Source organism: Mesoplodon mirus, assembly GCF_964341445.2.
Source record: "Mesoplodon mirus genome assembly, chromosome: 6".
In the NCBI taxonomy this organism is placed as follows: domain Eukaryota; kingdom Metazoa; phylum Chordata; class Mammalia; order Artiodactyla; family Ziphiidae; genus Mesoplodon; species Mesoplodon mirus.
This window is the reverse complement of record NC_138982.1, coordinates 54,446,850-54,474,308: the sequence shown is the minus strand read 5'-3', so window position 1 is coordinate 54,474,308 and position 27,459 is coordinate 54,446,850. Positions and strand designations below refer to the sequence as shown.

Sequence of the window (27,459 nt, the reverse complement as noted above, 5' to 3'; positions counted from 1 at the left end):
ATTAATGCCTAGGTTGTGAGGTTCTCATGAGAGTTAAATGGACTGACATATAGACATTGTCAGTGTGGTAGTATGTAAATAGAAACTGTTTTTCTATAGCTCTTGTGTAATAATGGACATTTTTAATAACAATATTATGTTTAAACCACAGTTCATCATTTCTATTTATTTAAAATACTTATTTTTAAATAAACTGTCTTTTCAATTCTTTTACAGAGGTATAGCTGAATTTTCAACATAAACTAGGAATAATATTATCTATTTGCTAGGTATACAAGCCCTTGCAGACTTTCATCTGATAGTGTTGGAAGAAGAAAGATATGTTTCTAAGATACAAAATAATATAATACAATTTTTATGATATATCTATAGAACTGCCACCATAATAATTACTCATTAAATATTTGCACAGGAGGGCTTCCCTGGTGGCACAGTGGTTGAGAGTCCGCCTGCCGATGTAGGGGACACGGGTTCGTGCCCCGGTCTGGGAAGATCCCACATGCCGTGGAGCGGCTGGTCCCATGAGCCATGGCCGCTGAGCCTGCACGTCCGGACCCTGTGCTCTGCAATGGGAGAGGCCACAACAGTGAGAGGCCCGCATACCACAAAACAAAACAAAACAAAACAAAACAAAACAAAAATATTTGCACAGGAAAAGGAAGCAAATAACAGAAGGACTTCTTAGTGGTACATTATTAATAGGATCAGTGGTCTTCAATTTTGGGGAGTAGGGTTTAGCAGAAAAGTAGAAAAACTATTATACTGAATCATTTTATTCTACTAATGTAGGTGAAATGCATCAGGTTTTACTTCAAGTAATATGTGCAAGGCCACAATTGTATTATGCCCTATTTTGCTCAGAATAAAAAGCTGCTTTGTGCAAAAAGTAGCTCAACACTTCAAAGGAAAGGGCTGATTTTATTAAACACTGAAGTGGTTTATCCATGTCTGTTCTCTAATTCAATGACTATAAAATTAAATGCTATCACTAGAGCAAATATTCCATCCTGTATTCTGAAGTTGAATCTCATACTATATTAACCACATAGGGACATTTTCTCTTAAATTTTTACCTTTTTTAGGAACATGAACATGCTTTAAAATATTTTATTGTATGTTATATGAAACTCCTCACCACCCTTATTTAAAACCCCTTTATGACCCTTGGGTACTCTAGTAAATAGTATGGGATGGCTTTACATTAAAAAAAAAAAAGTATTATGCAATGTAATGATTTTAGGTAGGAAGTGTTTATTATTCAACATGTAACTGGTAAAGTGGAATCTGTTACTTTTATTTCTGTTAAAGATAATTTTTTTTTTTAATGTCAGGATTTCAAGAAGGTTCTGCAGAAAAATGTTGTGGCTTATGTTAGTCTCCACAGTCCTGTAAGCGGTAACTCAAGTCTTCACTCTGTAGCTTCACCATCTCTTCAGCAACTGGTAGCTGAGGTAAGACAAACCACTTTTGAATAAAATGATTTTGCAAAACTGCCTTTTTCTCTATAATCTGGCATTTCTTGATATTTTCATTTTTTTAATATGCATAAAAACATCCCTAAGTGATTTTTTGTTTTCTTAATTTATTTATTTATTTATTTATTTATTTTTGGCTGAATTGGGTGTTTGTTGCTGTGTGTGGGCTTTCTCTAGTTGCTGTGGGCTTTCTCTAGTTGCGGCAAGCAGGGGTTACTTTTCGTTGCTGCATGCGGGCTTCTCATTGTGGTGGCTTCTCTTTGTTGCGGATCGTGGGCTCTAGGCACGTGGACTTCAGTAGTTGTGACATGTGGGCTCAGTAGTTGTGACTCGCAGGCCCTAGAGCACAGTCTCAGTAGTTGTGGCACACGGGCTTAATTATTCCTCGGCATGTGGGATCTTCCTGGACCAGGGCTTGAACCCGTGTCCCCTGCATTGGCAGGTGGATTCTTAACCACTGCACCACCAAGAAAGTCCCCCTAAGTGTTTTAAGGAATGATCTAAGTCTGCAAGGGCTGTGTCAGCCACATGGCCAGGTATGTGGGGAGTTTCTTGCTTTTTGAGAAGTCTGAGGTCTTCTGCCAGCGTTTAGTGGGTGTTCTGTAGGAGCTGTTCCACGTGTAGATGGTATTTGATGCATTTCTGGGGAGGAAGGTGATCTCCACATTACTCCTCCACCATCTTGAAGGTTGGTGTCCCAGTGTTTTTATATGGTCAATTTTTTCTCGTAATTTTCTTACTGTTTTGAATATGCTTTTCTGTTCCCTTGGTGTGGCAAATATTTTTACAGAAATAGAAATAATTAGTTCACTTAATATTAGCTTATAAATTTTAGAATTTAAAAACTCACCGAGTATATAATGAATATTAATATTTCTTTTAAGAGTTCCATTTAAGAAATGAATATATATATTTTAAATAATAAATTACCTCTCTTTCTGTGAAAATATTCATTTCATATTAATATTTTACTTTGTATTTACATTTTATACTGCAAAATACAGGGAAATAATTTTAAAATATTTTCCTATAATGGTAATGCTAAAGTGTGCATTATAGACATCAAAAAACGTATGTCAGTCATATGAAACAAAGGATTTTTGATAAAAATCTATTAAAATATTCAGAAATTAACTTTTTAGTTAGAAAAAAACTCATCTACATGGTACTTAAGAGATTGAGATGTGAATCTCCTAATTTTTTCTCCATGGTTGGTGGTTATTTGGATGTGGAGATTGTTTCCAATTTTCAGCTATAATGAGTTAGTTGCTATGATTTTTCTCATGTATTGGTAGAATGGGTGCACTCATTTTTCTTGGGTATTTACCTAGAAGTGATATTGCTAGGTCACCAGGTAGATGTGTGTTTAACTTTAGTAGATACTGCCCAAGAGTTTCCAAAGTACTTGTACTTATGACACTACCACCAGCATGAATGTATGAACGTCCTAGTTGCTCCATGTCATCCCCAACATTTGGTATTATCATCCTCATGAGTGTATGGTGGTATATTTGGGGGTTTTAGTTTTAATTTGTCTGATGATTACTAATATTGAACACCTTCTGACATACTGTTTTTCTTATCAGATTGTAAGAGTTCTTTATACATTCTCGATACAGGTCTTTTGTTGGTTATATATTGTGAATTATTCTCCCGGTCTGTGGTGTGACTTTTCACTCTCTTGTTAATCACTTTATTAATTTTTGTTAATTTTTCTTATGTATATCTTCTATACAGCATTTATTGTTCTAATATCTTATATAGAACATGGTGAACTCAGTTTAATCTAGTATTGATGTTTAAGGAGCATTATAAATGTTTATAATCCATCCTGTTCACAAATATTTGAATGCTTACTTCATATGTGTGCTTTTCATTCTTCTGGGGACTATAGGATGTTCTATAGAGATGAATGAAGTACCCAGGTCCCCTGAATGAGTAAGGAATAGAAAATCTTTTGTAAGATACACTTTCCTGGAAAAAAGCTCCTTCTTGAAAACAATTTCCACTGACCCATTAAATATATAGTAAAGGATATAAAGTCAATGGCTTTTTATTAATGAAACACAACTGCCTTTATGCAAAGTAGGTTATGAAATTAAAGATAAGATTTCTCCCCAAATAGTTTTAAACATTAGGATGCAACACAAGCACATGCACCTCTCTCTATACATATTGCTATTTTACCTTTATTTTTTGAAATCTTTCATAAATCACAGAAGGTATTGATTTTGCCTTTAGAAAAGCAGAATTTGATCATCCATGTATTAGTCAGTGTTCTGCAACTCTCAAGTAAATTGTGGTGAAATCTCTAAGAGGTCATTTTGAGGAAGCCTGGAGCATTTGTACATATGAAAGTGGTCAATCTAGATATATTCTGCTTAAATGTTGCTTTTGAAGCATCTGCTAGAAGCTTGCAAACCTGATCAAAACCAAATGATCGCATCAGTATTGTAAAACTGTCCACAGGTTAGACAGTGATTTTTTTTAAAGTCTGAAAATGTAGCAAAATTATATTTTTATGGGTTTTTTTAATATGTTTTCTTTTTTTATATATCCAAAACTGCCTACATATATTTCATTTCAACTAAATTCATTAGAGCATTGAGCCCAGAACCAAACTACAGTATGACTTCATTGTCTGTTGCAGAGCTCTATTATGTGATAAATATTTATAGAGAATAAATATTTGTACTGTGTACAACGTTGCTTTAGGTGTGTAGGACACATAATAAGCAGATGGACTGCCCCTGTCGCCCAGGAGTTTATGATTTTATCATGAATCTAAGACATGCATAACTAGCTAAAATATAGGGGTGAATGTGATATATGGATACTGGAATACACAAGAAAGAAGTAATGTGATTGATTTAATTCAAAATTATGTGTTACATAACAATGGCACAAAATTTGAACGTACTTAGAATCTGTCTTTTCAAATCTCAATATTTTGATTGTGTAAACAAACTCCCCTTTTACTGAACTACCAGTGTTTCTTTTCAGGTCACACAAACTGATGTCCATTTCCATTTCCTTCCTCAAATCAAGTGCCATATTGTTAAGCATCTGCTCTCTTTCTCTTGTGTTGAAGGGTACTTGTCTGCCACAGCTATGTCTGTTGTGGGACTTGTGTGGTTGTTACTGACTGCTGCAGTGCAGGTTTACCTTCTGCCTGACCATGCCACTGTTCTATAGAATTTAAAAACAATGCATGACAGATATTTTAGACCCAGAACCTGTTGGTTCATTTCTTGAGTTAAGAGAAGACTGACTTTCAAATAACTGAGTTATTAATGAATAGTTTTTATCTTGATGATATGCATATACATGGTAGAATTTTTAAAAAAATAGCCCTAGTTTTCTAGGGCAGCCATAAAAAATACCATAGGCTGGGTGCCTTAAAAAACAAAATTTTATTTTCTCACAGTTCTAGAGGTTGGAAGTCCAAGATAAGTTGCAGGTAGTATAGATTTTCCTGAAGCCTCTTTCCTTGGTTTGCAGCCAGCCACCTTCTCACTGTGTCCTCAAATGGCCTTTTCTCTGTGCACACCAACCTTAATTACCTTCTTAAAGGCCCTATCTCCAAGTGCAATTACATTGGTGTTTAGACTTCAACCTCTTAATTTTGGGAAGACATAATTTAATCCGTATTACTGACCAAAATGCAGGGTGGTAGAGTACAGAAAATAGGGTGGTAGAATTAAAATAGTTGTATATTCTTTTTCTCTCTTTGTTGTTGATAATTTTAATGCAGAGTACTGAAATGAAACTTACTTTCTATTCTGCTTGCTTTAAAATATAAAATTAACATAGACTTTGAAACATTTTTGTACTGACTTGTCTTTTATGACTCATGGCATAATTTTCATTTATTCTTATCTTTTATTTTTTAAGGAGAGATTTTTTGTACTCTCTTGTTCACTATGAAATCCAACTCTTTTCAGTGGATTCTACTTTATCTTTCTTTCTGCTGCTTCTAGTATAAGTAGTCAACTTAAGTGACCATAAAGACTAATAAACTGATTTAAAACCGTTTTTTACACTAATTTACCACTTCAATAAAGTCTCACATTTAAAATTGTGATTCTATTGGCAGGTTTATCTATCTCCTAGGTTTACAAGGCTTTACTTTGTGTTAAAACCAAGCAGTCCCTCCAGTTTATTACTGTTTTACAATGTTTTCTGTTCAGTATACACTGACAATTTGTAAATCTCTTTTTATTTAAATCTAGATATCAAGGGAAGTCTTATTGCAATTCTGGCTAAAACTCTGAATTTCAGAAGGCAGTTGACTTAAATATGTGGACTATATAGACAAAGAGCAGTGGCAAACAAATTGAGGTATTAACAAATTTAGTTTGAACACATTTATGCAATCAAAATTAATATCACATTCTTAATGGCTTTAGCTGACTTTTTGTCTGTGACTTTTTGGACACTAGACCTCTATAAGACTCAAAAGAATGCTCATTTTACTCAGGAGAGGTATTAGTAAATCATTGTTGTTTACAAGTTGCATAAAATTGTTTCAATTTCAATTACATGGCATCTTTAGTGCAGAACACTATACTTTATCATTTAAAAAGAAATAAAACTTACTCTGATGAATTATTTTTTCCCATCTGATATTTAATATGTTTTAAAAACCTACCACTTATGTCATCAGTTAATCAACTGTATAGCAACCATGATAATAATGCTTTGCCATTCTGACACATGACATTTTATGTAGGATTTTTATGAGTAATGACATTAATGTAAAAAAAAACATGGATTCATGCTTTTACAAGAAACCACCTTTTTAAGTATAAGTATTGGGATAATTTTACTATCTATTGGCACATGCTTACCTTTGATAAATTGAGTAAGTTATGGCTTTTTCTATTTCTTTGTTGCTTTTCTTTCTCTCTCTTTTATTTCATAAATTTCAGATGTGCAACATTATAATTCAACATTTGTATGTACTACAAAGTGATCACTACTCAAATCTAGTTGTCATCTGTTCCCATACAGTTGCCCCCTTCACTCATTTTGCCCACCCACGAACCTTCTTCCCCTCTAGTAACCACTGATCTCGCCTCTGTATCTGTGAGTTTGTTTTTATTTTGTTTTGTTTGTTCATTTTGTCCTTTTAGATTCAACATATGAATGAAATCATATGGTATTTATCTTTCTCTGACTTATTCCACTTAGCATAATAGCTTCAAATTTTATCCATGTTGTCACAAATGGCAGGATTTTATTCTTTTCGTGGTTGAGTAGTATTCCATTTTGTATATATGTTACCAAGTCCAAGCATATACTGCTTGCTGCATGGCAGGCCGATAAATTGAGAGATGTGTTGTTGGGGCAAGGAATAGTGACTTTATTTGAAAAGTCAGCAAATTGAGAAAACAGTGGACTCACGTCCCAAAGAACCATCTTCCCTGAATTAGAATTTAGCCTTCTTTTTTACTAAAAGGGGAAGGGGTATGGTTGGTTGTTGTAAACTTCTTTGTTCTTGCAGCTGATCACAATGTTCCTATAAACCTTCAACAAGAAAATTGTTATTTTCTATTCTGCAACTTTTTATCTCTATAATAATGGAAAAGTTGTACCTTTGAAGATCAGTGCCTTGAGAAGGGCCATCATGTGTTATTTCAGGCTATAGGCAACATTCTTTTATAAAGGTTCAGAGTCAGCATGACTAAGCACAGGCAATGGAGGACAAGGGGTAGAGCTAAAAGAATTGATCCAGTATGAAATCAGGTTTGTTCTTTTCTGTTACATATATACTACATCTTCTTTATCCATTCATCCATCAGTGAACCCTTAGGTTGTTTCCATTCCTTGGCTTGCTGTTTCTCTTTATTAAGTGGTATCTTAATCAAGCAATTTTGTATCGTATTAGCAAAATATTGTTAATATTTTGGATTTGAATGTTTTGCTTGGTTCTTTAACAAAATAATTTTTTTCTGTACACTAACAACAATTTATCTGAAAGAGTAATTTTAAAAGTAATGTAATTTAGGATAGCATCAAAAACAATAAAATACTTAGAAATAAATTTAACCAAAGAGATGAAAGACCTGTACACTGAAAACCGTGAGACCTTGATGAAAAAGATAGAAGAATACACAACTAAATAGAAAGATATTTGATGTTCTTGGATTGGAAGAATTAGTATTGTTAAAATGTCCATAATACCTACAGTGATCCACAGAGTTAATGCAATACCTATCAAAATTCAAGTGACATTTTTCACAGAAAAAGAAAAACTATCCTATATTTGTATGGAACCACAAGAGACACCAAATAGTCAAAGCAATACTGAGAAAGAAGAATAAGGCCAGAGGCATCACACTGCCTGATTTCTAGCCAGATTATAAAGCTATAGTAATCAAAATAATGTGGTACTTGCATAAAAACAGGCCCATAGACCAGTGGAACAGAATAGAGTCCAGACATAAACCCATTTATATATGGTAATTTAATTTTTGACAAGACTGCTAAAAACATGTAATGAGGAAAAACACTCTATTCAATAAATGGTGTTGGAAAAATAGGATATCCAAATACAAAAACATGAAGTTGGACCCCTATCTTAACACCACTCATAAAAATTAACTCAAAACGGATCAAAGACTTAAATGTAAAACATGAAACTATGAAAATCCTAAAAGAAAACATAGGTAAAAAATCCTTGACATTGATCTTGGCAATAATTTCTTGGATAAGACATCAAAAGCATAGGCAAAAAAACTGAAAATAAATGAGTGGAAGGAACTACATTAAAGAGCCTCTGCAGAGCAAAGGGAACAGTCAATAAATTGAAAAACAACCTACAGAAATGGAATAAAGTATTTGTAAACTACATATCTGATAAGGAGTTAATATCCTAAATATATAAAGAACCCATAAAACTCAAGAGCACAAAAGTGAATAATCCAATTACAAATGGGCAGAGGACCTGAATATACCTTTTTTCCAAAGAAAACATACAAATAGCCAATAGGTATATGAAAAGGTGCTCAACATCACTAATCATCAGGGAAATGAAAATTGAAACCAAAATGAGATATCTGCTCACACTTGTTAGGGTGGCTATTATAAAAAAGACAAGAGACAATAAATGTTGGTGAGGATGTGGAGAAAATGGAACCCTTATATGCTAGTGGTGGAATTAAAATGATATAGCCATTATGGAAAACAGTAAGGTAGTTCCTCAAAACATTAAAAATTAAACTACCATATGATCTAGTGATCCCATTCTGGGTATATATCCAATAAATGAAATCAGTATCTCCAAAGGATATGTGCACACCCACATTCATAAGCATTATTCACAGTAGCCAAGATATGAAAACAACCTCAGTGTACATCAACAGATGAATGGATTTAAAAAAAAAAGTAGTATATATTATAATGGATTTTAAAAAATGTAATATATGAAAAATGGAGTATGATTGAACCATAGAAAAGAAAGAAATCCTGCCATTTGCAATAGCATGGATCAGTGTGGAGGGCATTTTGCTAAGTGAATAAGCTAGAAGAAGAATGACAAATATTCTTTGGTATCACTTATATGAGGAATCTTAAAAAAAAAAGATTTCATGAAAACAAAAGAATAAAGTGGTGGTTGTCAGGTTCTACAGAAAGGGGGAAATGGGGTGATGTAGGTCAAAGGCACAAATTTTCAATTATAAGAAGAGTAAATTCTGAGGATCTAATATACAGCATGGTGATTGTAGTTAATAATACAGTATCATATGCTTAAATGTTTTTGAGCATAGTTCTTAAGCATTCTCATCACACACACCAAAGTTTTCTATACTAACTATGTGAGGTGATGGATGTGTTAATTATCTTGATCTTGGTAATCATTCTACAATGTGTGTGTTTGTCTATATGTGTGTGCGTATATATATATATATATATATATATATATATATATATATATATATACATCACATCATTAATTTGTACATTTTAAATATATACAATTTAAAAATTTGAAAGAAAGAAATATAAAATGAAAAATCTAAATAGGATCTTGGTAAAAGTAACATAAATATTTTGACTGAAAAAAAATGGTTCTCTGAAACAAAAGGAATTTGATATAATAGTAATGATAAATAAATGCTTAAACAAATAGTATGTAAATGAACTTTGCTTTAAACTAGTATTTTCCAGTGTGTGTTGTAAAAATGTATATACATCATTTCCCAAACTTGTTTTATTCTGGAACATTTTTCCTACAGGCATCTTGTGAAAATGGCCACAGTTGCTGCTTTAAGCAAACACTATATGCACCTGAAAGTTGGAATTTTAACAGAAACTTACATAAGTATTCAATCTCTTCACTTTGAAAATGGATTTCTTCAAATGGCAAGATTTACAATTTGCATACACTTTTTCAGAAATGCACTTCTATATACAGTGCTGATAAGACTTGAAGGCATTGATTATTCCTTCCCTTTGATCTGGAATTTCACCTGCAAATTTTTAGCCTTAAGTATCATACAATTTGACACTAATCTCCTCACAGTTACTACTGTTAACTATATTTTTAGTTGCAAAATTATAATTTTAAGACCAGGGTGATAAAAGAAATTGAACAGCAGAAGAAATTAAGTTATTTTAACCCTGAAACAACAATCCTCCTGAGGGCCATTATAGCAATTTCCTGTGTGCCTTCAAGGAGTAGAGAAATCATTTCAATTCAGCCTAAGGAAGAATTCTCAAATAGGATAAATTATCTTAAGGTGCTCAAACACTGTGCAGGTGTTGTGAAGGGGGATCAAACATTTTTATGCATTGCTGTTCCAGCCAGTCTTAATTTATATAATAATTAACTTGTGAAATCATCCTTTATTTATTTTTGTATTTACTTATTTATTTGTTAATTTGGCATCATAATATATGAGAACCTGCAATTGGTTTCCTAAGCTCTGCTGGTTTCTAGGTTGTTAGCTTTCATGTTTATTGTTTACTTATCTGTGTTGTGCCTTAAAAATTTTGGCCATACGTCTCTAAGCCATGTATAATAACAGTTGGTGAATATAAGAGACCATGACAATTTTAAGTTCAGTCTTGATGTTTACACCTGTTTTCTGAGGCAGTCTAAATAAATAAACATGGAGGGTAGCTGTAGATATTCATCTGTGATAACCATGTCACCCTGAAGCAGCTCCAAGTCCTTTATCTGTGGCAGTCAATGGTAACTACAAAAAGAGTTAAAGATGGCAGTAGCTTAGATGTAAAATTGAAATAGATGTGATGCTAGAGAGGATTATAAAGAAAAGCAATTTTAGAATCACAACATCAAAACTAGTACCCTTTCCCCAGCACCCTTTTTCAAGTAAAGTAATCCAGAATTATTTAGTTTGAAAATTTCAGAAATTGAATGAAAGATATTAATTTATAAATTATGTTGTACATGAAGTTCAATCATCTTTGAAATAAAATGACATTTTTCTAGCTGTATTTAGAGTATCATCCAAAATATTAAGCAAATTTCAATAATATTCAGTAGGTAGTTATTGGTTAGGAAAATAATAAGGTATTGCGTGATCTCAAAGGAGTTTATATGCTCTAGCTTGGTAAAGATCCACAAGGGTGATTGACATTTTCACTCTATCCTGGAAATAGGAATTTGATAAAAGAACTATGTACATTACAAAGGATTCCCTGAGAACTAATGTAGCTCCTTTTATTAGCTTATTGTGTTCTTTGTAGACAGATTATCAACTATATATGGACAAAAATAAAAATGTACTTAATAATCTATAATTTTACTCTCCAGAGAAAACTACTGAGAATATTTTTCTTTGTGTAATGTATGTAGATATATTGTTACCAAAAGGAAACTGTCTGCATTTTTACTCTCAATAGATGATAAATAGCTTACATTTCCAAATATATATAGTAATATCATTGGTACATGAGTGAATATAGATGAAAGTAAATATAGGGAAATTCATTGTAATATACTTACAACTTCTCTGTAGGTTTGAATTTTTTCAAAATAAATTTAATTAGTGAATGTATATTATTTCATTACATAGATATATTACCATTTGCTAACCAATTCCCTATTTTTTAACTTTTACATATTGTTTAAAGTTTTTTTTAATTGCTTACCATTCTATTATACAAATAGTTGTACAAACCTCTTGCCCTTTTCCAAAGAGTTGCTTTATCAATCATTAGACAATTGTAGTAACAGAAGGCATTCTTTTTAAGCAGAAGTAGGTTTTGATAGGGAATTAGTTGTTACGAAGTTTTTGCAAGGGCTGAGAGAGCCACCTGTAGGTCTTCCAGGCATGACTCAGAGAACAGCATGGTCATAGTGACCTTCCAAGGGCATTGCTACCTCTGTATGATCAGAAAGCTTAGGGATCAAGAAGCTACTGCCCAAAGTGCTCACTGTAGAACCCAGTATTTCTACTAAGATCCAGCAAGCTAAGTCATTGGCTTTAGAACAACATTGCCTCAGGCATAAAATACAGGAAATATTGTGCGCTAATTAGCAGGGATGCAGTGAGAGCCCACACCTCTGTGACTATCCTATCACAGTAGAAAGACACTGTCTTATGTTCACCTTACTAATTCCACACATGCATGTGCACATGGCAGCTAAGTCTCAGCAAGTTGTAAAGTGATCATTAACTTTCCAGTCTAGTAATGCAGTAGCCAATCTGCAGTTTTACACTTTCCTAGAATCAATTCCAAAATATGAAACTTCTGGGTCAAAGAATATTAGTTTATAACATCACAGAAGTATACTGGAGTGCCTATTCTTGTATACAGTCTTTCACAGCATTGTGTTTTAACATCCTTTTTTTATTATTTGCAAATATGATAATCAAGCGTGGTAATATCTATATTGCTATTTAATTTATGTTGTCTGTCCTTGATTGTACGAGGAGAGGATTGCATTGTTGGAAGGTTGGGTGAACAACAGTGTACATCACAGAGAAGTTCCTAAGATATAGACAGACACAACTGTCCAATACACAGTTTTCTGGTTCAAAGGGGTCATAGATTTGAAGCATTATCTTTTCCTTCAGATCTTTACTCCCATCACCTTCTGAGTTAGAAATTCCTGGCCCTCAATATTTAAATATGAAACACCATCCTGACATTTTATATCTCCTTATACCTCTATATTTTTCTCTCTAGCACTTATTAACATATTATATAACTAACAGTTTTGTTTATTACCTCTTTCCTGCAGTAGAATGTAAACTCCTTGAAAGTAGAGAATTTGGACTGTTTTGTTCAATGCTGTATCTGGCAAGTAGAGACCATTCAATACTATATCTTAAATGAATAAATAAGTGGATAGATACTATGTTTCTTACATGTCCTGTTTTTATTAAGTAAAGCATGCATATAGGACTTTTGCTTCCACTTAAAATGTAAAAAGTTGCAGGTGACCATTGCTCCCACCCTAAAATGAGAATAAGTGAGACAGGTTACAAAAGTGTAGTTTCAAAAAATCTTTTAGAGATCTGAGATGCAAATAAGCCTAAATAAACTGAAATCCAGAAAGCGATGAGTTCTTCCTAGGACTTATGGCAGAATGACAAGATGAAGAGGTATCATGGGTAAAGAGAGATCAGAAAAACTTCTAATGAACTTTTAACAGACCCCCTTGGGATGTCATGATGACTTAGAATCCCTACAGCCTCAGCCACGGAGCCAGAATCAGCCACCGATTCTTCCCCATAGGCCTTCACGGAGAGCACAGAGTAGGACACCAAGAGGCTGGAAGCATGAAAGATTAACTGCGAGAAATGCATTGTTAGCATAAACTCTAATAGTTATGACTTGAGACCTCAGGCATACAAAAACACTCTTAGCAGGTGGACCATTCCAAGGGCTCAGATCTCATCTCTCAGCAGTGGCCAAAGCCCAGTCTTAAAGGCCAGCCTTTTGGGGAATGTGCTAGACTTGAAGACACCAGACCAGCTGAGTTAACCCTTAACTCTTTCCCATGCAGAAATGTTGAAATAATTTCTTCACACTGAAAGGAAATGATCTGCAGGGAGAAATAGAGAGCACTCAAAAGGTAAATATAATTGGTATTTAATGAGCAAATGTGATAGATACATGTATTTATTTCTTTTTTAAAAAATTTATTTATTCATTTTATTTTGTTTATTTATTTTTGGCTGCGTTGGGTCTTCGTTGTTGCATGTGGACTTTCTCTAGTTGTGGCGAGTGGGAACTACTCTTCATTGTGGTGCGCAGGTTTTTCATTGTGGTGGCTTCCCTTGTTGCAGAGCATGGGCTCTAGGGTGGATGGGCTTCAGTAACTGTGGCTCATGGGATTAGTTGCTCGGCGGCATGTGGGATCTTCCCAGACCAGGGATTGAACCCATGTCTCCTGCATTGGCAGGTGGATTTATTTATTTTTTTTACATCTTTATTGGAGTATAATTGCTTTACACTGGTGTGTTAGTTTCTGCTTTATAGCAAAGTGAATCAGTTATACATATACATATGTTCCCAAATCTCTTCCCTCTTGTGCCTCCCTCCCTCCCACCCTCCTTATCCCACCCCCCTAGGTGGTCACAAAGCACGCAGCTGATCTCCCTGTGCTATGCGGCTGCTTCCCACTAGCTATCTATTTTACATTTGGTAGTGTATGTATGTCCAAACCACTCTCTCACTTCGTCCCAGCTTACCCTTCCCCCTCCCCATATCCTCAAGTCCATTCTCTAGTAGGTCTGTGTCTTTATTCCTGTCTTACCCCTGGGATCTTCATGACATTTTTTTTTCTTAAATTCCATAAATATGTGTTAGCATATGGTATTTGTCTTTCTCTTTCTGACTTACTTCACTCTGTATGACAGACTCTAGGTCCATCCACCTCATTACAAATAGCTCAATTTCATTTCCTTTTATGGCTGAGTAATATTCCATTGTATATGTGTGCCACATGTTCTTTATCCATTCATCTGTCAATGGACACTTAGGTTGTTTCCATCCCCAGGCTATTCTAAATAGAGCTACAATGAACATTTTGGTACATGACTCTTTTTGAATTATGGTTTTCTCAGGGTATATGCCCAGTAGTGGGATTGCTGGTTTGTATGGTAGCTTTATTTATAGATTTTTAAGGAACCTCCATACTGTTCTCCATAGTGACTGTACTAATTCACATTCCCACAAGCAGTGAAAGTGTACCCTTTTCTCCACAACCTCTCCAGCATTTATTGTTTCTAGAATTTTTGATGATGGCCATTCTGACTGGTTTGAGATGATATCTCATTGTAGTTTTGATTTGCATTTCTCTAATGATTAATGATGTTCAGTATTCTTTCATGTATTTGTTGGCAGTCTGTATATCTTCTTTGGAGAAATGTCTAGTTAGGTCTTCTGCCCATTTTTAAATTAGTTTGTTTCTTTTTTTGTTGTTGTTATTGAGCTGCATGAGCTGCTTGTAAATTTTGGAGATTAATCCTTTGTCAGTTGCTTCATTTGCAAATAATTTCTCCCATTCTGAGGGTTGTCTTTTTATCTTGTTTCTGGTTTCCTTTGCTGTCCAAAAGTTTTGAAGTTTCATTAGGTCCTATTTGTTTATTTTTGTTTTTATTTCCATTTCTCTAGGAGATGGGTCAAAAAGGATCTTGCTGTGATTGATGTCATGGAGTGTTCTGCCTATGTTTTCCTCTAAGAGTTTGATAGTGTATGGCCTTGCATTTAGGTCTTTAATCCATTTTGAGCTTATTTTTGTGTATGGTGTTAGGGAGTGATCTAATCTCATACTTTTACATGTCCCTATCCAGTTTTCCCAGCACCACTTATTGAAGAGACTGTCCTTTCTCCACTGTACATTCCTGCCTCCTTTATCAAAGATAAGGTGACCATATGTCCGTGGGTTTAACTCTGGGCTTTCTATCCTGTTCCATTGATCTATCTTTCTGTTTTTGTGCCAGTACCATACTGTCTTGATTACTGTAGCTTTGTAGTATAGTCTGAAGTCAGGGAGCCTGATTCCTCCAGCTCCATTTTTCGTTCTCAAGATTGCTTTGGCTATTCGGGGTCTTTTGTGTTTCCATACAAATTTTGAAATTTTTTGTTCTAGTTCTGTGAAAAATGCGTGGTAGTTTGATAGGGATTGCATTGAATCTGTAGATTGCTTTGGGTAGTATAGTCATTTTCACAACGTTGATTCTTCAAATCCAAGAACATGGTACATTTCTCCATCTATTTGTATCATCCTTAATTTCTTTCATCAGTGTCTTATAATTTTCTGCATACATGTCTTTTGTCTCCTTAGGTAGGTTTATTCCTAGATATTTTATGCTTTTTGTTGCAATGGTAAATGGGAGGGTTTTCTTGATTTCACTTTCAGATTTTTCATCATTAGTGTATAGGAATGCCAATGATTTCTGTGCATTAATTTTGTATCCTGCTACTTTACCAAATTCATTGATTAGCTCTAGTAGTTTTCTGGTAGCATATTTAGGATTCTCTCTGTATAGTATCATGTCATCTGCAAACAGTGACAGCTTTACTTCTTCTTTTCTGATTTAGATTCCTTTTATTTCCTTTTTTTCTCTGATTGCTGTGGCTAAAACTTCCAAAACTATGTTGAATAAGAGTGGTGAGATTGGGCAACCTTGTCTTGTTCCTGATCTTAGTGGAAATGCTTTCAGTTTTTCACCATTAAGGATGATGTTGGCTGTGGGTTTGTCATATATGGCCTTTATTATGTTGAGGAAAGTTCCCTCTATGCCTACATTCTGCAGAGTTTTTATCATAAATGGGTGTTGAATTTTGTCGAAAGCTTTCTCTGCATCTATTGAGATGATCACATGTTTTTTCTCCTTCAACTTGTTAATATGGTGTATCACATTGATTGATTTGTGTATATTGAAGAATCCTTGCATTCCTGGAATAAACCCCACTTGATCATGGTGTATGATCCTTTTAATGTGCTGTTGGATTCTGTTTGCTAGTATTTTGTTGAGGATTTTTGCATCTATGTTCATCAGTGATATTGGCCTGTAGTTTTCTTTCTTTGTGACATCCTTGTCTGGTTTTGGTATCAGGGTGATGTTGGCCTCGTAGAATGAGTTTGGGAGTGCTCTTGCCTCTGCTATATTTTGGAAGAATTTTCTAATGATAGGTGTTAGCTCTTCTCTTACTGTTTGATAGAATTCGCATGTGAAGCCATCTGGTCCTGGGCTTTTGTTTGTTGGAAGATTTTTAATCACAGTTTCAATTTCAGTGCATGATATTGGTCTGTTCATATTTTATATTTCTTCCTGGTCAGTATTGGAAGGTTGTGCATTTCTAAGAATTTGTCCATTTCTTCCAGGTTGTCCATTTTACTGGCATAGAGTTTCTTGTAGTAATCTCTCATTATCCTTTGTATTTCTGCAGTGTCAGTTGTTACTTCTCCTTTTTCATTTCTAATTCTATTGATATGAGTCTTCTCCCGTTTTTCTTGATATGTCTGGCTAATGGTTTATCAATTTTGTTTATCTTCTCAAAGAACAAGCTTTTAATTTTATTGATCTTTGCTATCATTTCCTTCATTTCTTTTTCATTTATTTCTGATCTCATCTTTATGATTTCTTTCCTTCTGCTAACTTTGGTGTTTTTTTGTTCTTCTTTCTCTAATTGCTTTAGGTGCAAGGTTAGGTTGTTTGAGATATTTCCTGTTTCTTAAGGTAGGATTGTATTGCAATAAATTTCCCTTTTAGAACTACTTTTGCTGCATCCCATAGGTTTCAGGTCGTCGTGTCTCCATTGTCATTTGTTTCTAGGTATTTTTTGATTTCCTTTTTGATTTCTTCAGTCACCTCTTGGTTATTTATTGGTGTATTGTTTAGCCCCATATGTTTGAATTTTTTTACAGATCTTTTCCTGTAATTGATATCTAGTGTCATAGCATTGTGGTCAGAAAAGATACTTGATACAATTTCAATTTTCTTAAATTTACCAAGGCTTAATTTGTGTCCCAAGATATGATCTCTCCTGGAGAATGTTCCATGAGCACTTGAGAAAAATGTGTATTCTGTTGTTTTTTGATGGAATGTTCTATAAATATCAATTAAGTCCATCTTGTTTAATGTATCATTTAAAGCTTGTGTTTCCTTATTTATTTTCATTCTCGATGATCTGTCCAGTGGTGAAATTGGGGTGTTAAAGTCTCCTACTATGAATGTGTTACCGTTGATTTCCCCTTTTATGGCTGTTAGTATTTGCCTTATGTATTGAGGTGCTCTTATGTTAGGTGCATAAATATTTACAATTGTTATATCTTCTTCTTGGATCGATCCCTTGATCCTTATGTAGTGTCCTTCTTTGTCTCTTCCTATAGTCTTTATTTTAAAGTCTATTTTTTCTGATATGAGTATTGCTACTCCAGCTTTCTTTTGGTTTCCATTTGCATGGAACATCTTTTTCCATCCCCTCACTTTCAGTCTGTATGTTTCTCTAGGTCTGAAACGGGTCTCTTGTAGACAACATATATATGGGTCTTGTTTTTGTATCCATTCAGCTGGTCTGTGTCTTTTGGTGGGAGCATTTAATCCATTTATATTTAAGGTAATTATTGATATGTATGTTCCTATTCCCATTTTCTTAATTGTTTTGGGTTCGTTATTGTAGGTCTTTTACTTCTGTTGTGTTTCTTGCCTAGAGAAGATTCTTTAGCATTTGCTGTAAAGCTGGTTTAGTCATGCTGAACTCTCTCAGCTTTTGCTTGTCTGTAAAGGTTTCAATTTCTCCATCAAATCTGAATGAGAATCTTGCTGGGTAGCGTAATCTTGTTTGTAGGTTTTTCTCCTTCATCACCTTAAATACGTCCTGCCAGTCCTTTCTGGCGTGCAGAGTTTTTGATGAAAGATCAGCTGTTAACCTTATGGGGATTCCCTTGTCTGTTATTTGTTGTTTTTCCCTTGCTGCTTTTAATATGTTTTCTTTGTATTTAATTTTTGACAGTTTGATTAATATGTGTCTTGGCGTGTTTCTCCTTGGATTTATCCTGTATGGGACTCTCTGTGCTTCCTGGACTTGATTAATTATTTCCTTTCCCATATTAGGGAAGTTTTCATCTACAATCTCTTCAGATATTTTCGCAGTCCCTTTGTTTTCCTCTTCTTCTTCTGGAACCCCTATAATTCGAATGTTGGTGTGTTTAATGTTGTCCCAGAGGTCTCTGAGACTGTCCTCAGTTCTTTTCATTTATTTTTTCTTTATTCTGCTCTGCAGTAGTTATTTCCACTATTTTATCTTACAGGTTACTTATCCATTCTTCTGCCTCAGTTATTCTGCTATTGATTACTTCTAGAGTATTTTTGATTTCATTTATTGTGTTGTTCATCGTTGCTTGTTTCATCTTTAGTTCTTCTAGGTACTTGTTAAATGTTTCTTGCATTTTCTCTATTCTATTTCCAAGATTTGGGGTCATCTTTACTATCATTATTCTGAATTCTTTTTCAGGTAGACTGCGTACTTCCTCTTCATTTGTTAGGTATGGTGGGTTTTTATCTTGCTCCTTCATCTGCTGTGTGTTTTTCTGTCTTCTCATTTTGCTCATCTTACTGTGTTTGGGGTCTCCTTTTTGCAGGCTGCAGGTTCGTAGTCCCCATTGTTTTTGGTGTCTGTCCCAAGTTGCTAAACTTGGTTCATTTGGTTGTGTAGGCTTCCTGGTGGAGGGGACGAGTGCCTGTGTTCTGGTGGATGAGCCTGGATCTTGTCTTTCTGGTGGGCAGTTCCACGTCTGGTGGTGTGTTTTGGGGTGTCTGCGCACTTATTATGATTTTAGGCAGCCTCTCTCCTAATGGATGGCGTTGTGTTCCTGTCTTGCTAGTTGTTTGTCATAGGGTGTCCAGCACTGTAGCTTGCTGGTCGTTGAGTGAAGATGGGTGTTGGTGTTGAGATGGTGGTCTCTGGGAGATTTTCACCATTTGATATTATGTGGAGCTGGGAGGTCTCTTGTGGACCAGTGTCCTGAAGTTGGCTCTCCCACCTCGGAATCACAGCACTGACTCCTGGCTGCAGCACCAAGAGCCTTTCATCCACATGGCTCAGAATAAAAGGGAGAAAATATAGAAAGAAAGGAAGAAAGAAACAAAGAAAGAAAGAAAGGAAGGAAGGAAGGAAGAAAGAAAGAAAGAAAAAAGAGGATAAAATAAAATAAAATAAAGGTAAAATAAAATAAATTTATTAAAATAACAAATAATTATTAAGAAAAAAATTTTTTAAAGTAAGAAAAAAAAAAGACGTATAGAACCCTAGAGAAATGTTGAAAGCAAAGCTACACAGACAATATCTCATGCAGAAGCATACACATACACACTCACAAAAAGAGGAAAAGGGGAAAAAATAATAAATCTTGCTCTCAAAGTCCACCTCCTCAATTTGGGATGATTTGTTGTCTATTCAGGTATTCCACAGATGCAGGGTACATCAAGTTGATTGTGGAGATTTAATCCGCTGCTCCTGAGGGTGCTGGGAGAGACTTCCCTTTCTCTTCTTTGTCCGCACAGCTCCTGGGGTTCAGCTTTGGAGTTGGCCCCGCCTCTGTGTGTAGGTCGCTGGAGGGCGTCTGTTTTTCGCTCAGACAGGATGGGGTTAAAGGTGCCGCTGATTCGTGGGCTCTGGCTCACTCAGGCCAGGGGTAGGGAGGGGTACAGAGTGAGGGGTGAGCCTGCAGCGGCAGAGGCCGGCGTGACATTGCACCAGCCTTTGGCGCACCATGCATCCTCCCAGGTAAGTTGTCCCTGGATCATGGGACCCTGGCAGTGGTGGGCTGCACAGACTCTCTGGAGGGAAGGTGTGGATAGTGACCTGTGCTTGCACACAGGCTTCTTGGTGGCAGCAGCAGCAGCCTTAGCATCTCATGCCCGTCTCTGGTGTCTGCGCTGTTAGCTGTGGCTCGTGCCCTCTTCTGGAGCTCCTTTAAGCAGTGTTCTTAATCCCCTCTCCTCGCGCACCAGGAAACAAAGAGGGAAGAAAAAGTCTCCTGCCTCTTTGGCAGGTCCAGACTTTTTTCTGGACTCCCTCCCGGTTAGCTGTGGTGCACTAATCCCTTCAGGCTCTGTTCACTCCACCAACCCCAGTCCTCTCCCTGCGCTCTGACCGAAGCCGGAGCCTCAGCTCCCAGCCCTGCATGTCCCAGCAGGTGAGCAGACAAGCCTCTTGGGCTGGTTAGTGCTGGTCGCCACCGATCCTCTGTGTGGGAATCTCTCCGCTTTGCCCTTTGCACCCCTGTTGCTGTGCTCTCCTCTGCAGCTCCAAAGCGTCTCCCCACCTCCACCACCCACAGTCTCCACCCATGATGGGGTTTCTAGTGCGTGGAAACCTTTATGGCTCTCTCTCACTGGTGCAGGTCCCGTCCCTATCCTTTTGTCTCTGTTTATGATTTTTTCTTTTGACCTACCCATGTACGTTGTGAGTTTCTTGCCTTTTGGGAGGTCTGAGGTCTTCTACCAGCTTTCAGTAGGTGTTCTGTAGGAGTTGTTCCACGTGTAGATGTATTTCTGATATATCTATGGGGAGGAAGGTGATCTCTGCATCTTACTCTTCCACCGTCTTCCGCCTCTCTGATACATGTATTTTTAAATTTTATATATACCTGCTAGAATGGCTAAAATTGAAAAGACTGTCAACACCATATATTGACAGGGCTTTGGAGCAACTGGTACTCTTATAATTCACTGGTGATCACATAAACTGGTACTACCTCTTGAAAAATCAGTTTGGAAATTTCTTAGAAAGATAAACATGTATCAGCCATATTACCCAGGAATCCCATCTAGGTATTTATACATGAAAAATGGAAAATACAGAGACATGCACAAGCATGTTCATAATAACTTTATAATAGACCAAAGTGGAAACAACCTTAATGACTATTATTCAGAGAACAGGTTAGCAAACTGTGGTTTACTCATACCTAGTAATAAAAAGGGAAGAGTTTATTGATGCATGCAACTCCATGGATGAATCTCAAACTGTTATGATTTGCAAAAGAAGCCAAACACAGGAGTATATTTGTAAAATTTCATTTATTCTAAGTCTTAGGACCAATCTATGGTGAAAAAAATCAAAACAGTATTCACCTTTGGGATTGGAGTACCATTGTAAATGTACTCAGTATAAATCCTAAAAAAAAAAAAAAAAAATCATCCTCAAAAGGGTTCATCTCATGCTTAGAGATGCAGAATTTCTAATATAATAGTGCTGAGGCTAAGCACAAAATACTAAAAATACTGTTGAGAAAGAAGAAAAAGTTATTCACTTTTCAATAAGAAAGAATTAGAGAAACTAAAATATACTTACATAAGGGACACATATTAGCCAACATAGCCAACATCTAGAAAATCTCAGCATGAACGTTGAAGTAATCATTAGATTCTAAGTCTGTTAAAATTATAATAATTTTATGTTCAGTGAATTCTTCACTCTGCACAGGAGGCTCCTTAGGTCTGAAATTTTCAAGAGGCTGCTGTTCAGTATTAAATTTCCAATCACCAAATGTATCTCAAAAGATAAAATCATAAAAATTTCTAGCTTCAAAAATGTAATCATAGACTGCAGACATAGAGTTTATTTAGCCAAAACTTTTTTTAAAGTAACTCAGGAAAGCTGTGCAGTTAGCAACGAAGGCCATGGTCTATGGTATGGTCTTTTAATCTGTCAGTGTCTTGAAGGGCATTTATTATAGCAATACAACTTTCAGCTCCCTTTGAGGAAATCTTTCAGAGTGCTATGTAAATGGTCAAGTGATATTTTTGGAAATTTCTCAAAAGATCTTTTCATCATGTTTAAAAAGATAGTTGTTCTTATAGACTCACTGCTTCCTTAAAAGTAACTTATTCTTGTCTACATGTTCAGTAACCTATTAGTTTTATTTGAAATTACCAATCCCTTTCAGCCTAAAAAATAAACAGTAAATTTAGATCAGACTCATAATTTATTTGGATGACATTCTGATGTTGATCTTAGGGAATTTTATGAGGAAAGCATTGCTAGATATTTAATATAACCTTTTGAGATCAACACTGGATACTCTTAGTTATTTTCTGTACCTTTTCTAATTTCCTTAAGCATTTTACTGGTTGTAGGAAATTGCATTTTATTTGCAAACTTCTCTGCTCATTCCAATAATGTCTTTTGGACATGGACACACAAATTAGATGTGTGTACTTCATTCAAGCATTGTTTCTTAAAATAAGCATACCTGAAACAAGAAATCAGAATTTTACAAATACCCAAAATAATTTACTTGAGAAATAAAACTTTCCTTGGAAATGGTACGAGTTGAACAAAATATATATGGATCAAGTTGCTGTGCTATATGTAATATGAATTCTTAATGTCAGTATTTTAATAATTGCATCTTATTCTATAAAAAATACATAGAGACAGTATCTGGAGAAATGCTGAAAAAAGATAGGCAATCATTCTTTAGAAAGCATTCACCTGGTAAGCTATGTGCCAGGCACCAAACATATTTAGTTGGAGCTGATTTCCCTTTTTGGCTGTTTCTTTCACTTTCCTTTTATTCTCCTGTAGGCCCTTTAAACCTGCTCTTTCCAGGCTTCTTCATAAATTCTCTTTTCTCATTTGTCTATCTCTTTTTCTTCCTTTCAAGGAATTTAAAAATCAAGTCCCAAATGTATCTCCTTATCTATCATTTAAAATTTTCCCTCACTTTTATTACTTGTTTTATAACCACAATTAACTTCACTTCAGTCACCCTCAGGGCTAAGACTTCAGGACTGTTTACTTTTTAAAATTGTCTCAGAGGAATACTCGGGGTTGCTGAGTATCGTTAATTCAAACACAGTTGTCACATGTTGACAGCAATGGGATACTGGTCTTGGGAAGACAAAACTGAATGTGTGCTTGGGTAATTGACAGTCTGAATTGAGTACTGAAAACAGTGTAGGCTTCTTTTGATGAGAAGAATAGAAAGGAAAATAAGTATTTATTGAGCATGTCCTATACTAAGTAAATGCTTATATATTATTAATTATTTCATTGTGTCCTTTAAATGACTCTACAAGCTTGGGATTTCAGATAGAAGAGGTACAATCTAGTTTTTCAGCAAAGAGTTGCTGGTAATGAGATTAGACTGGCAGACATATAAATTACAGCCAGATGGACTTCACACTTAGAGCAGCCAGTCTTGCAATTGGGTGTCTTAGTCACACAGATGTACTGAGGAGCAAGATAGTTCAGCAGGACCACTTCCCAGCCAAAAGCTTTATTTAGGCAAGGGTGAAATTAAAAGAAAAATACTGATAAATGTCCTTTAACTATGGATAGTGTACACAAATGCACAAAGAATAAAATGTTTCCTGTTATTTTAAAAGTTCATCTGTTAGGAAAACCCAGTTAGAAAAAAATTAATCATTATATTCATAAAATATACATATTTATGAAAACAGTCAATAGTTTGAGTAACATTATAATAGTCAATAATTTAAAATCACAAAATGTCTCTTAAAAGACATAATTATTTGCAAATACTGTACAAGTAACATAAATCATGTTTACAAGATAGATTTTAATCATGTTATAAAACTTCTGTCATCACAGCTAAAATGCCACTTGATTGATACTGTATGCTCCAAATTAAGGTTCCTATGTGCTCAATTGCTGTTGTTTTTGTGTGGTTTTTTTGTTTGTTTGTTTTTCTTTATTTATTTTTGGCTGTGTTTGGTCTTTGTTGCTATGCGCGGGCTTTCTCTAGCTGTGACGAGAGGAGGCTACTCTTCATTGTGGTATGTGGGCTTCTCATTGCAGTGACTTCTCTTGTTGCGGAGCACCGGCTCTAGGCTCATGGGCTCAGTAGTTGTGTCACACGGGCTTGGATGTTCCATGGCATGTGGGATCCTCCCGGTCCAGGGCTCGAACCCATGTCTCCTGCATTAGCAGGTGGATTCTTAACCACTGCACCACCAGGGAAGCCTTCTTTGTGTTTTTTAAAAAGTAAGAACATAACTTACTTTTTTTAGTAAAGAAAATAATGTTTTGACAATGTCAAACTCTTTCTTAAAATATTATGTATTAATCCATTTTATGATGCATCCAGTAAAAACAAAAATGTGTAGTGATTTAGGTTATCTTCACAGACATTGTGTGTGTGTTCATTTGGTATTGATTAGAACCGAAGCTAATGAGGCCAAGTATTATAAGAACTGTGGTTAACAGCTGGATTATGACAAGCAAATTCCATTGTTTAAATTGCCAGCATTAACCAGCAGCATAAATAGTTAATTTTTCTTTCTTTTTTTTTTTTTTTTTTTTTGCTTTGCTTTCTGTCACATGATGAGAGGAGGTAGAAAGTTTGACTGCGTGGCTCTCTGTTAAGATAACAGAGCTGCTGATTACTCTTCCTATTAGTGGTGCTCTTTGACTGTGTAAATTATTTCTAAGTTGAAATACAACTACCAGTTGCCTTAATGGTTTTTAGCTTTGCCAACTGCATTAGTTAAGGATGGAGAGCAATAAGCAATACAGGGATCATGAGACTGATGCCTATGTGTATGTCTAAAAGGACCATTTCTGGCTTGACAGTTCATTAGCTTTGTGATATTTGGTCAACTAGTTACCATCTCTCAGCCTGTTTGGTTTGTTTGTTGCATCAATCTGTAAAACAGGAATAATAATAATACTGTCTTACCTTCTTCAAAAAGTTATTGTGGGAATCAAAAAAAGATTATGTCTGTTAAAAGATAACTGAGGCATATTTTAAAATTGAAGGGTTTATGTGAGCAAAAATTGATTTGAATCTGGCAGCATCAAACTGGATGCACTCCACAGACAGGAGCTAGGGGCAAGACTTATAGAGAAGAGGCAGAAGCAAAGGAAGGGCATTCTTTGATTGACTACAGCTTAAGTGGTTACATTCTTTGAGAAAGCCTAGTTAACTGTGATTCATTGTTTTTACATTGTAATTTCCTAAACTTGAGACATTTCAGGCTTAGGTTTTAGTTTGCTTTTGTAGGCTCCTATTAAAACTACCTCAGTCTAATGGTCTTCTTGTTTAATTAATTTAGCATGCCAAAAGCACCTCTCAAAATTGCAAAACTTATAAATCTATTGTCCCATAACAAGACCAGATCAAAACAGACTGTAGTAAAATCAAGAGGTAAAAACATGTTAGCTTTACCTCGTTCCTCAGAATCAGAATCGGGTGCCAGATTCTTGGCCTTCTCAAATTTCTTTCTTCTTGGAGGGCAGAGACTAAGGAGAAGGTTCTTTCCTAAGAGTCTTAGAACCTATATCCTCGCCATGTACTCTCCAGTTCTATTCTTCACTCAAGCTTGTGTACCATGACTTGGAGGACTTTCGTTGCCCAGATGGTGTCTCTCCTTATTCCTTCACCATTATTGGCTTCCTGAATGATAAATTTGTTGTGATTTTCCAAGTCCACATTCATCCTTCTGATCTGTCTTTAGCACTCCTCAGGCTGTGTGTTGAGTTATACTCCCAACTTCTGGGGCTATAATTCTTAACTAGTTTCCCAAGAGGGAGGCCTCACACATTCTCTAATTGCTCAGAGTGAAAACTCTTAGATGTGGCAAAATTTCCTTGGGGTCTAGTTTAGAAATAAGGTGAGTGTCATAATATAGGTTACTACACCAAACTTTAAAAAAAATTTTACTTTATATTGGAGTATAGTTGATTAACAATGTTGTATTAGTTTCCAGTGTACAGCAAAGTGATTCAGTTATACGTATACAAGTATCTATTTTTTTTCAAATTCTTTTTCCATTTAAGTTATTACAGAATATTGAACAGAGTTCCCTGTGTTATACAGTAGGTCTTTGTTGTTTATTTATTTTTAAAGTTTTTTTCTTGGAGTATAGTTGATTTACAGTGTTGTATTAGTTTCAAGTGTATCAGCTATAAATATGCATATATCCACTCTTCATTTGAGCCTTTTCCCATATAGGCCATTACAGAGTATTGAGTAGAGTTCCCTGTGCTATAAAGTAGGTCCTTATTAGCTCTTTATTTTATACATAATACTGTGTATATATCACTTGCAATCTCCTAATTTATCTCCGATTTATCTGTCCTACCCTTTTTCATCCTGGTAACCATAAGTTTGTTTTCTACATCTGTGACTCTATTTCTCTTGTAAATAAGTTCATTTGTACCAGGTTTTTAGATTCCACATATAAGCGATATCATATATTTGTCTTTCTCTGTCTGATTTACTTCACTCAGTGTGACAATGTCTAGGTCCATCCATGTCGCTGCAATGGCACTATTTCATTCTTTTTTTATGGCTGAGTAATATTCCATTGTATATATGTATCACATCTCCTTTATCCATTCATCTGTCGATGAACATTTAGGTTGCTTTCCTGTCTTGGGTATTGCAAACAATGCTGCTATGGACATTGGTGTGTATGTATTCTTTTGAACCATATATGCCCAGGAGTAAGATTGCTGGATCATATGGTAGCTCTATTTTTAGTTTTTTAAGGAACCTCCATACTGTTCTCCATTGTGGCTGTACCAAATTACATTCCCACCAACAGTGTAGGAGGGTTCCCTTTTCTCCACACCCTTCCAGGATTTATTGTTTGCAGATTTTTTGATGAAGGCTATTCTGACCAGTGTGAGGTGATACCTCATTTTAATTTTGATTTACATTTCTCTAATAATTAATGATGTTGAGCAACTTTTCACATGATGCTTGGCCATCTGTATGTCTTCTTTGGAGAAATATATTTTTAGATCTTCTGCCTATTTTTTGATTGGATTGTTTGTGCTTTTGATATTGAGCCATGTGAGCTGTTTGTATATTTTGGAGATTAATCCCTTGTCAGTTGCATTGCTTGCAAATATTTTCTCCCATTCTGTGGGTTGTCTTTTTGTTTTGTTTATGGTTTCCTTTGCTGTGCAAAAGCTTTTGAGTTTAATTAGGTCCCATTTGTTTATTTTTGTTTGTATTTCCATTACACTAGGAGATCGATCAAAAAGGTATTGCTGTGATTTATGTCAAAGA

General features: G+C 35.3%; 1 protein-coding gene across 8 annotated transcripts in view; it reads left to right on the top strand.

Moving 5' to 3' along the window:
* The window catches only part of NAALADL2 (N-acetylated alpha-linked acidic dipeptidase like 2), a 1,538,215-nt gene that overhangs the window by 1,152,129 nt on the left and 358,627 nt on the right, over positions 1 to 27,459 (top strand). For all 8 annotated transcript variants that reach the window (XM_082624729.1, XM_082624727.1, XM_082624728.1 and 5 more), the window contains one exon: positions 1,332 to 1,451. In XM_082624729.1, the coding sequence (XP_082480855.1) occupies positions 1,332 to 1,451 (120 nt within the window). The remainder of the gene's footprint in view (positions 1 to 1,331; positions 1,452 to 27,459) is intronic.